Raw genomic sequence first — 11676 nt, forward strand, 5'->3', positions numbered from 1 at the left:
GCACCATTTGATGATCAATTTGCATTCTCATGAAGTCATCATACAATAATCATCACCCTCCTCAATCTCAGCTACTTAAAGATGACCAGGTGGAAATTCAGTAGTAAGCAACTTCATAAGAATACCTAGAACTTATGGACTCAAAAAATAAAAATGTATACCAGTTTGCATATCTCTAATCACTAGTTAAGTCACTGATCCATATCATAGCTTATGACTAGATCCATACATGCCTACACAGAAAGGAAAAGCGACACTTGGAATTATTTAAAGCTAACAGTCCCCTTCTCAGGCAGACAATCTCTTGGATACTTTTCCATCATGACCAGATGCAAAAGACAACCACTATGATTTTATACAAGAGCAAGGCCTCTAACTGAAGATAAAAGTTGTGCCTTCATGACAAAGCCACATTCAAAGTACTTTTACTTAGCTGTGTTCATATAACTCTGCCTGAGCTTCTTAGCAGGGCTGTGCTGCAAACTATACTGCCCCTTGCAAAGTACTTGCTCACCTACCCAAAGCAATCTTACTTCAGCTTTTTCTGTATCATGCTCTACAAAGAGACTTTGAGGGATGCAATTTCTCCATTTTGACCAGCCTCCTTCCTGCACTAAGGTCTTTCACCAAGTGTGATTTGCCACACTGACATTTAAATATAACTAATGATGGTAGACCACATTAAGTCCTTCAATAAGTCATCAGCATTTCCATATGCAGCCCATCAAATATTTATCACTATACAGTCTAACACGAGGCTTCCACACTGTACACAGTCATCACAGAAGGAAGTGCACCAAAATTTCAGAACTTACCGTTTCAAAGCTGCCTTTGTGCATCAGATCAATGGGAGGTCTGAAGAGGTCTGCTAGAGTAGTGAGTTTCTTATCTACCGCTCCTCCGTTTCGTAGCTCCTGTTCCTGTCGAACTGCACAGCCCCAGAGGAAAGGAAGCTGAATTAGACAAAATACTCACAAAGATGGGTTTATTATTTACTATATGTCATACACTTTGGCACTAGAGTCACAAGGTCAGATCCCACTGAACAACATTAGCTGCCATGTAAGGGAAGAACCCCGCTTGCTCTAACTTTCTCAAGCACTGGGCATTTATTTTACTTTTAAAGATCATCTTAATAAATGTGAGTATCAGCAAAGGTCATATGCCAGTATTTGAAAACAAATGAGAAAAAAAGCAGCCATGACTTATACTACTGTCTCTTTCAGGTGAACAGATTTTCAGCCTTATTCATCCCCAAGTACCACACTTTGAGCATGTTTCTTTTAGTGCTATCAATTCCATTCAAAATAACGCACAACATATTTCCTACATAGACATGACCATATACAATGAAGGTAAATCACAGCAATTGCTCACCTAAAAATGCACGGATATGATGTATTTTATATGGAACCAAGACAGCTGAAATGTGCAATAACTACCCCACAACCACAAGCTTTCCAGTAGTAAAAGGAGGTGTCAACAGGCTATAACATACAACCCATTTTTGAGCAGACTCTGGATTCCACAGGGAAAAAGCATCTCTGTGGAGGAGGCCTGGGGCCAGGAAATAATCTGGACTTTCCTGGCCAGGGCTGCTTTTTTAGAGATTGCCAGTGACATTTATCTAGGAAGCTTTACCAAAAGGCATGACAAAGTTTCATCATAAGCCCTCACAATGACTCGACATATTGTGCATCTCTAAATGAATGGAGATGATGAGAAAAAATCTAAGGGTATGATGGTTCTAGAAATGGTGTATTTTCATTAACACAACTGCCAGTGGCTTTAGCATTCATCAAGTTCATTATTACTGGAAAACCCTGATCAAACCTGTCAGGGGAAAGAAAGTAATTATGAACACTTATTTTCAGTTCAGCATCCAACAGCACCTAACTACATGGGAACGTGGGCCATGGTTAGACCTCTTGAACACTACAGCAACATCAGTGACAGCAACTGCACAACAGCTCTAACTCAGCTGTGAAACATCTGTTCTGCTGTCAAAGAATCATACTCTGTGACGCTTAACGGCTTAAATAACAGCCAGTGCTTTGTCATTTGAAGATTCTGCATATGAACAGACAGACAGTGGTAAACAGCAATTAAATGCATGAGAATCCTGCGTGCGGCCAAGGAAGCCACCTCAGGGCTACTCAAATATAATTCAAATGCCAGAATGACCACTGGGTAGCCAAGAAAAATTTACTGGATGAACTTAACTTCTACATGGGTGTTAGATTCTTCCCCCTTTTCAATTCCCTCTAGAGCAGAAAAATAATTTTGTTCAGAGTTGTCAAGAAAATATCTGCTACACCAAAGCAGCCAGAATATACTGTGTGTAGGTTTTACTTATGCAACACAGGAAAGTGTTCGGACCAGCACCCTTACTACCTGCTTCATGCGTCCATTACTCAGTACTCTCAGCCACCCAACAACCTTAACTGTACCACAAATGTGGAAGAGGCGTGTCAGCAAACAGTACTGACACTACAACAACGAACAGCCTAACAATGTTAATAAAAAACTCCACACTTTTGCTATACAGTAGGCAATTTTAAAAACATTCAACAATTGAAAGCTGTCCTAACTTACAAAAGGAACTATTTTTCAATCTCATTTGCATTAAAAAACCAAAACCAAACTCTAGCTTACTGATCTGTAGACACTTACTGGTTTCTGTCTGAAAATCCCGAAAGCCATCAAATATTGAGCGCGCAGGTCTGCGTCTTTTAGGAGCTTAAAAAAAAATATTGCAAGAGTTATTTCAGAAGTATATTATCAAAATAATTGCATATTAGTACTTTCCATCACTTGTGTGGGAGAACAGAACAGGAACCCAAAGCATGAATAATGTGGGAGCAAGGTCATTAGAAAGGGCTGGTGGAGGATGGAAATGGAGGGTTTATAAGACCTATTTCCTAACACCTCCTCCCTCCAGCAAACCTTACCCCAGAAACAAAACACATATCAGCAATACACCAAAGTTTAAATTCAGCCCTTTCTGATGGGCTCACCAAGGCCCATCAATATGTAGCAGCAGTGCTGTCACAGCATCAACACGTCACAATTCCAGTCAAGATTTTTTTAGCAAAGGCCTTCAAGCAGATGAAAAAAACACTTTGAAGGATTAAACCCTGTAGGAGAATATTTTCTTTATTAGGAAATACATTTGGGGTTTTTTCCACAGCATGCTTCTATTCTTTACTAATCTCTTATCTAGATCCTGTCCCAACTTCTTGGCTGGACTGGCAACAGCCACAGTCTATCGGATCCAGCATCACTATCTGCAAGGAAACCTTCAGAACTGCAGCTGGACAGAGAGAGTGGCCCGGGAAGATAACTGGAATAGTACCTAAATGTATCACTGAAGTTCTTCCGTACAGCACAACCACTGCACTTCGAATGCAAACAGAACTGCCTGCCAGGACTTATTCCAACTATTCATCTGCATCACTATTAACTGAAAGGAGAACAATTTTAAGGTAGAACTTTCAAATACATAATAAATAAGACATAATAATTAATAAACAAATTTAAGATAAATACAATGTGTACTCACCAGAAACCTGTAGTAAGAAAAATCCATTTACAGTAAGAAAGCATGACCTATGCATGAGTTACAAAGCAAGTACCTCCAAAACTTGATTTTAGAGACCCTTCTAGTTTTGCACCCATACTGTGCACAGCATTTTTCAGCTTGTGCCACATCAAGGGCATAAAGAATGGTGCACAGTTCTTTTTCCTTGCATTCTTCCTGTACAGACTACAAAGGAAAGAATTGGTGTATCCCATACAGACTATCATGGAAAAAGAAAGTAAGCCCAAATGAGGAACATGCTTGTGAATAATACCTAACTCCAGTTAGCAACATCTCTTTCACCTCTAAATGCTCAGGCACAAGCACAACTCATTAAAGCCAACTTTGGAGCAACTTAAACAGCAGCTAAGAATAGCAACTGAAGGATCACTTCAGCAAAGGCAGCATTTCCCTTGCCGGGCTTAGCTACAGCATGACAGCGCTGGTGAAGATGTTCACAGCAGTTCAGGCAGGTGTTATGATTCTATGTTTTTCTGGTATCCTTTGTACTGCAAGATGGGATCCATGTATCTGGCAGAGCACAAATAGACAAGATCATCTCTTCAAGCAGAAGAAAACCTAAGCTCAGACGACCACCTCAATATGACACAGAAACCGGCACATCCCCTGTGCTTAGAGCTGAAAAGACAAAGTGAAGTGCCTTTCCAGTTTCAGCTAGCTTGTTATAAACACAAGCAGCATTACTGAGCATATTAGCACTGATAGACCAGACAGTGCCAGGAGGCCATCACTTATCCACAGATCTCTTCAGTTGGGTGGTGAGCGTGTCAGAGATCAGTGTGTGACAGGTGGGTAGAACAGGACCAAACATTAGGGTCACCAGATCTTAATCCTGCACTTCTTAGATTCTTGAACCCACAGGAGTCTAAAGACCTTTGTCAAAAGCTCTGTTGGGCCACAGGAACAAGTGCACTGTCTTCAGAGAGCCCTCAGCAGGGCATCTTCCTCTGGAACCACCTCTCAGCTTGTGCATCTCAGCTAAAGACCTTTCTCATGTTGGAGAAAAAAAGGATAAGAGAAAACCAATTCCAGGGTAAACCTGAAGCTTCACCTCCTCCTCTTTTCTAGCACAGGAACTGAACAATAGAAAAGAGCATCTCCTACGGTTATGAGACCACTTTAAATATGAGTGCTTGCATGCCTTTCCTTGATAAAAAGGGCAAGGCTCTAAATTCACTTGACATGGCAAAAGCCAGACAGACGGGCAGAAACAGTGTAGTTAACATGAGAAGGACAGAGCCTCGCAAGGCTAGAGGAAGAAAGCACAGAAAGAGAGCACCTTAGATCTCCACACAGACATCATACAATAGGAGAGGATAATGTACCAGATAATCCTGTCCAGAAGTTCCACACCTGTTCTTTTGTAAAAGAACCACTACAGCAGAGGTTTGAGATTAAGGTTTTGAGATTCAGAACATTAGTGTATTACCATGAGCACTACACAGTGTTTTAGATAAGTGCCCAAAAGAAAACAGCATTTCTATCACCTGTTCCCTTAGAGGGGGGGAAAAAAAAGGGTTTCAAAAGCAAAAGTGATAAACAGTTTCAGAAAACAAACAAGAAAACTAGCTGCATGATGCACTTTAAAGAGCAAATTAAATTCCTAAATGAGGAATGGAGAAAATTATGACTAATCATACAGTTCAGCCCTTTTTCCTGAATTATGATCTCCCTGAGAAGCATGCATTTGTCCTCTTCATTTTCACTTGTCAGTCAAGGCTCAATCTTTTATCCCACCAGCTTGAAAACTACACTTTCACAGCAGTATCACATGGTTCGGAACCACAGAGCACAGATGTAGACTTGCACAGCTAATAGGCTGTTGCCTGACAAAGTCTCATGAAACAGGAGTTCGCAGATTTGTACCACTGGGAATGCAGCATCTCTGACGTGCGAAGTTTTCAATAACACTGGTGTTACTTCCAAGAAGGCAATCATGTTACATAGCTGCAGAGTTGCAGCAGGGAAAAGAACAAGAATAAAAACACATCAATGCTTTCTTCATATTCAGCAAGTTCTGTTTTTCTTTCGTCACTTATCTCAAGGCAAAGAGAAGAAAGAAACAAGAGCACAAGCCTACCTCCAAACAAGGGCTCAGGCTCTACTAAAATTTCCTGTTTTTGAGGAATTGGTGCTCGTACTTCATCCCTGTGAAGTGGGAAGGAAAAAACAAATTTAAAAAAATCAGAAAGATTATAATACTCCAAGTACATAAACCACATTCCATTGTACTCAAAACTCTCCTGCAATTTTGAACCAGCTAAGGATGCTGCTGTACCATTGCACAGAATCAGAAGTTCTGACGTCAAAAGGGACCAGGCTTTGTCAATTTATTATTTAAACATTTTTAATTCTTTAAGAACTTAGCAAAGGCTGCTAACTGATCCACTTGCTACCCTCTTCCCTGATTATCTACATAGAGAAAACAAATATTATCTCCTTTATTACCAGCTTTCTTCGGTTCTAAGACTTCTTGCTTCCACTTGAAACTCACAGCCCTCTCTTTTCCAGAGGAGGGAAAACAGGATGGTCAAAACAGACATTTCCCCACATTTCTGAAGCAGTTTTTGCTTACACAGCTGGGGTCCCTCACATATCAAGAAGCTTAGTTATGCCTGCAGAAACTGCTAGATGATCTGACATTAAAACTAGGAGAAGAAAGGAAATCACAAGGGCTCCAAAACAGTTTCACTTACTCAGTGTGGTCACTCAGCCCATGGAACTATGCAAAGGAGGGCATGGATCACCCATGCACTAACCTTGCTATTAACCTCCATATCTTTGATTGCTGTTGTGAAGCTAGTTATTCTCCATTTTGCATTTACATATTTATTGTTCTCTCTTCCTCGAAGTAACATTAAGCTGACTAGCACCCGGAGGGTGTCAAGTATAAAAAAGAAAGTATTCCAATAAAAACTTGAATCCTAAGTCTCTGATGCACCAGAGGTTGTCTAGAAATAAGAACTCTTAACGCCTACAGATAGTTTTAACTTCATTAGTTGTCAAGGCTCAAGCAGGAAGGCACTTGACACCAACTATAAAGGTCAGTCCTAAAATAATTGTTCAAATTTGTACACGTGCTTCGGAAGCATGAGTGGCAAGAATTTTCTCTAAAAGTTAGTTGTCTCTTTCCTGAAGTGGAAGATTTTCACAAAGACAAAAGCATGGCTAGGTTTAATTTAGAACACTTAATGAATGTGACTTATACCAATTAGCTTTCACTCAAAATACTCCATTTATCCCAAGCAGCTGCATTTAACAGGCAGCACTGAAAGATTCTCTGCCATGCTCAAGTGGAACAACTCTTCCCTTTACTGGCATCTGATGTTAAGACACTGATGCTGTTAAGACACTGTTGCTTATTTCTCTGCATAGTAGCGCACACAATCTAGCCATCCCAGCCCTAAATCTGGTTACACTTAAACCAACACCATAAAACCCTTACAAGTGGGACTAAGGTCACTACTTTTATAAGAAACAACACAACAGAACTCTCTAACTGCCAAACTAACGTGAAGCAAGATCGCTGGAGCAATTTAAAAGTAAGAATCACTTGCTACTGGATCCCCAACTTCAATGTCTTGAGCTCTGTTTGCAAAAAAAAAAAGTATGTATAAGGTACAGAAAACTTCTGAAGTATATGAAAGCCAGACTAACTTATGTTAGTCTACATACCAACTTAATGTAGTAAGAACCTGTTTACCCAGAACAATATTGGAGCAATTAAATGTAACAAGATCATCAAAGCAGCACGTATTACAGTGAGTTGACAGCAGGTTAGAAGTGGCAATTGTCTTATTTTTTCTGGCTTACACTATTAAATTCTTAAGACAGAATAATCACTTTTACAGACATGTTCACCAGGTACATACTCCGTGTGAGGTCGAACAGCAGACACCCCTGCAGAACTGGTGCTAGGCTCCTCTGCTATGCCTCCACCATCCAGAAACATGGTGACAGCCATCTCCAGATTATTGTTGCATGCTTCAAGCATATGCTTTCCCACACTTTCACTGGCACCTGTAATGATGGAAAAAAAAAATCAGCATTCTTTGGAAAACATTTTGCTTGGAAGTGCTAGGAGCAGCTGAGCAGCAAGCTTTCTCTCTCAAAGCATTAATAATTAGAAAGACCAGTTCATCAGTTGCCATTTATCTCTGAAGTACAACTATGAAATGAGACAAACGTTATCTCACAGGGGAAGGGAATGTCTGTATATAGGACAGGCAGACTTCTTCCAGCCATCAAGAGACGACTTACTGGAAGCCATTTGAGGGGTTTAGCATTGGTTTTCTTTCTTTCTAGAGATCTGACCTTTTTCAACCGAACCAGACCTGGTTCAATTTTCCATACACTAGTAGGCATACACACAAAAAAATGAAAACCTGACTTCACATTTTAACAGGGAGAATACTATATCTACTACTAAAGGGTTTTTACCCCCTTACAACAGATATTTAGAGATAAAAGAAATGATACCCTGCTTTACTGATTGCACTGAAAGGCAAAAACAAACCAGCTAAAGCTCAGTCCAAAGGCGGCTGGGGGTGGGAACAGAGGGGAGTCAAGAGGGAGAAAGTAGCACTTGTCTACACAATTATTTGTATAATGACTAACATTTATTAAAATCTCTCCTAAGTACACCTAAATCAGCCTTATTCTTGCTGCTCACAATGTAGTTCTTAGCATCACTTGTAACTCCTTCCTGAGAGGGTCAGCCTCTACCTCCCAACTTCTCAAAAACCATACCATCAATAGAAGCACCCTCATCAGTGGAAGCTCTCCTGCACCCAACCCCTTAAATGACTACTTACTACAGCATCTGCCTCTATAGGTAGTGGGCTGCCAAAGAGTTTATTTTCATATGCGAAGGCTGGTAGAGAGGAAGAGTGGCAAAATGCAGCTGAACCAGTTTGGGAGCAGCTTTTAGACCTGTAGAAATTCTTACTAGGCTCACTGCATGTCACCAAAATGAAGAAAACACTTTCCCCAGCATCGGAGCCTCAGATGACATCAGTGTGAGCAAAACACATCTGGATGTTTCTATGATTTTTCTGAGAAATACTCAAGAAGCTCTAGTTTGAACAGAGAATACCCTTTGAAACTGTTGAGATAACTCAGTTCTAAATGACCTGCGCCATTACCCTAAACCACAGAGAAAGACAAACTGATTGAGTGAACTGGTCTTCCAAAACTCCTAGCCTGCCATGCCATGACTTGGATGACAGTCAGCTGTATTTTAAGATCTTAATCAAGATGATGAAAGCACAAAATAAAAACCAGTGACATCTCAGGAAATGATTTTCAGCTCATTTCAATGTCAACTGTAGCAATTAAACAATATCTGTATATAGTTATTATATGCACAGCACCCTACACCCTGAATGTACAGTCAGTTATGCAAAGTCATTAATTTAGAAGAGCTAGAAGAAAAATTACACTCAACCCTCTGCTGTTTAAAGAGATACCAGCACAGAAAGTGCTTGTACTTATTCCTCATCACTCCTAAGGAAACTGCCATCATATGCATGTTTTCAGTGCTTGTGCCAGCAAACAGGAAATACTAAAAAGTTAAGTCTCAAATCAAACTTCAAAGACATCCCACCATTTCATCAGGAAAGATCCACAGGAGCTACATTCTCTTAGCAATACTTTTCTAGATGAGAGCACCAAAGAAACACAATTCTGCCATCTAGTCAAGATAAATACATCAAGAACTATTTATCCTTATAACTCACTATCACCTACACTAGAATCGAACTGCTGTATATATTCAGCCTTTTTCCCCACAGACAGGAGTGATTTCATATACTTACAACTCAAAGTCGAAAGCTGCTAACACAAACCACTGAGGGTGTGTGCTTTTGAGCACCTGTCAAATCATGCCACTACTGGCAAAACACACTTCTAGATACCTCCTTAATTCTGTTAAAATGGAAAAACAAAACTTCAAACTCTATGTTAACAGTGGATGGGTGAAGCCCAGCAAATTTGTGGTTTTTTTCTTTTGTGAAAGCAGAAAGGGGGGTCCTCTTCTGTTTACCATTCATATAAGCACAGAAAGCTGTCAGGAAGAGCAAACTATCATGATTCTCCCTCTTCCGGTTCAGTTTTTAGCAAGTATCTCAGGCACTACCAAAAAGAACACACAAGGCACACAGGGGCATGTACCACAATGAAAAGGTATTTACTGTACGTTCTTTTCATTCAGAGTGTTTATTCTAAAAGGCTTCTTTAAGGATAGCTGAGTGATCAATAATTTCCCAGTTGACACAGGATGTTCACAGCGTACTAAACACCCTCAACATCCCTGTTCAGGATTTAAGTGCATCCAAGCCTGAGTACAAGGACACAACCTTAAATTAAATTAACCTTAAGCTGGTTAAACAATTTAAAAACAGTTTCATGTAAATCAATTTAAAAAAAAGAAAAGCCGAAGATGTTTTATTAAACACTCCTTCAGTATTCGATATGTAATGCCATAAGCAAGGCGGAACTATAGTGAAGCCGGTTAAACACAAAGTGGGTCAAGTGCTCAAAGTACGCAAGCCAAAGCGGGAATGATCACCTGCCGCAAACTTCAATTTAAAAGCGACTTGCTGTTTTCCTTAGAAAACTAACCTAAAACTTCTCAGTAACTCGAACGTATTTTAAGATTGTGTTATTTTTATTGTTTTTAACGCGGACTCAGGGCTCAGCTCCAGGCTCCCTCCCGGCCGCCAGCTTTATTTGCAGAAGCGGGACGCGATTCCCGGGGCGGAACGGACCGGACCGCCGGGGGGAAGGAAGACATGCACCCGCACCGCCGATCAGCTCGGCAGACCAAGCACCCCCGAGCCGCCGCTAAAAGCGAGGGGGACCCGACGACGCACAGGGCGGAGACACCGCGGGTGCCCGGCTCGGGCATCTACCGCCGCGGCGAGCCGGGCCCCGGAGCGCGCCCGCTGACAGGCCCGGGCGTCACCAGCGCCTCTCGCCTCGAGGGAGGCCGCGGCGGCAGCGGGCGGCCCCCCCGGGAGACGGGGGGGGAGCGTGCCCGGGGCCGCCCGCCGGCGCCGCTCCGCCTCGCCCCGCGCAGCGCCTCACGCCATGGCCCGCTCCTCCCGCCCGGCCTCCCGCCCCCGGCCCGCGGGACGGCCGCCCCCTGACGCGGCGACGGGGGCCGGACGGAAGCCGCCCGTTAAGCATGCAGCAGCGACGGCAGCCGCGGCCGAGGCTCGGCGGGCCCCGGCTTCCGTGTGCCTCACCCGTGATGGCGGTGAACTGCTGGATTAACCCCTTCAGCGCCGAGGAGGCCGCAGAGCCCCCGTGCGCCGCCATCTCGCCGCCGCCGCACAACAACACGCACGCCGCCAGCCCGCACCCTCTGCGCAGGCGCGGCGCCCGCCCGCGCCCTTCCTCTGCCCGCCGCCGCGGAGGCGCCTCTCTGGGCCGCTGCGGGCGGGGCGGGAGTTACCATGGCAACGCGGCCAGACCCGCCCTGCTGCCTCAGCAGCCCAGGGAGGCGGCAGTTGCCGTGGCAATGCGGCCCGCCCCGCCGCCTCAGCGGCTGTTCAAATGCTGCCGCGGCTCGGCGGGAACTTCCCCCTCATTGAACACTGCCCGCGTTCAGCGCGCGCGGGATTCCCCCACTTGGGGGTGTTGGTCAATGAGAAGCTCACCATGACCCAGCAGTGTGTGCTTGCAGCCCAGAAACCAACCGTGTCCTGGGCTGCACCAAAAGGAGCGTGACCAGCAGGTCGAGGGAGGGGATTCCCCCCCTCTGCTCTCATGAGACCCCCCCTGCAGTGCTGCATCCAGCTCTGGGGTCCCAACACAAGAGGGATGTGGAGCTGCTCGAGTGAGTCCGGAGGAGGCCACAAAGACGCTGTGAGGGCTGGAGCAGCTCTGCTCTGGAGACAGGCTGAGAGAGCTGGGCTTGTTCAGCCTGGAGAAGAGAAGGCTCCTTAAGGGGAGACCTTAGAGCAGCTTCCAGTGCCTGAAGGGGCTACAGGAAATCTGGAGAGGGGCTTTTGACAAGGGCCTGTAGTGACAGGACAAGGGGGAATGGCTTTGAGCTGACAGAGGAGAGATTT

General features: G+C 43.7%; 1 protein-coding gene across 5 annotated transcripts in view; it reads right to left on the reverse strand.

Annotated features, from left to right (window-relative positions):
• Nucleotides 1–10958, reverse strand: part of UBXN7 (UBX domain protein 7) — a 28132-nt gene extending 17174 nt beyond the window's left edge. For 2 of the 5 annotated variants that reach the window (XM_030496135.1, XM_030496130.1), the window contains exons 1-5: nt 10849–10958; nt 7474–7621; nt 5682–5749; nt 2674–2739; nt 816–937 (exon numbers count right to left, since the gene is read on the reverse strand). In XM_030496135.1, the coding sequence (XP_030351995.1) occupies nt 816–937; nt 2674–2739; nt 5682–5749; nt 7474–7621; nt 10849–10921 (477 nt within the window). In that variant the 5' untranslated portion in view covers nt 10922–10958. Of the gene's footprint in view, nt 1–815; nt 938–2673; nt 2740–3635; nt 4058–5681; nt 5750–7473; nt 7622–10848 lie in introns of those variants that run through there. The other 3 variants (XM_030496132.1, XM_030496133.1, XM_030496134.1) reach the window with 3 other exon arrangements.
• Between the last annotated feature and the right edge of the window lie 718 nt (nt 10959–11676).

Source organism: Strigops habroptila, chromosome 8, assembly GCF_004027225.2.
Source record: "Strigops habroptila isolate Jane chromosome 8, bStrHab1.2.pri, whole genome shotgun sequence".
In the NCBI taxonomy this organism is placed as follows: domain Eukaryota; kingdom Metazoa; phylum Chordata; class Aves; order Psittaciformes; family Psittacidae; genus Strigops; species Strigops habroptila.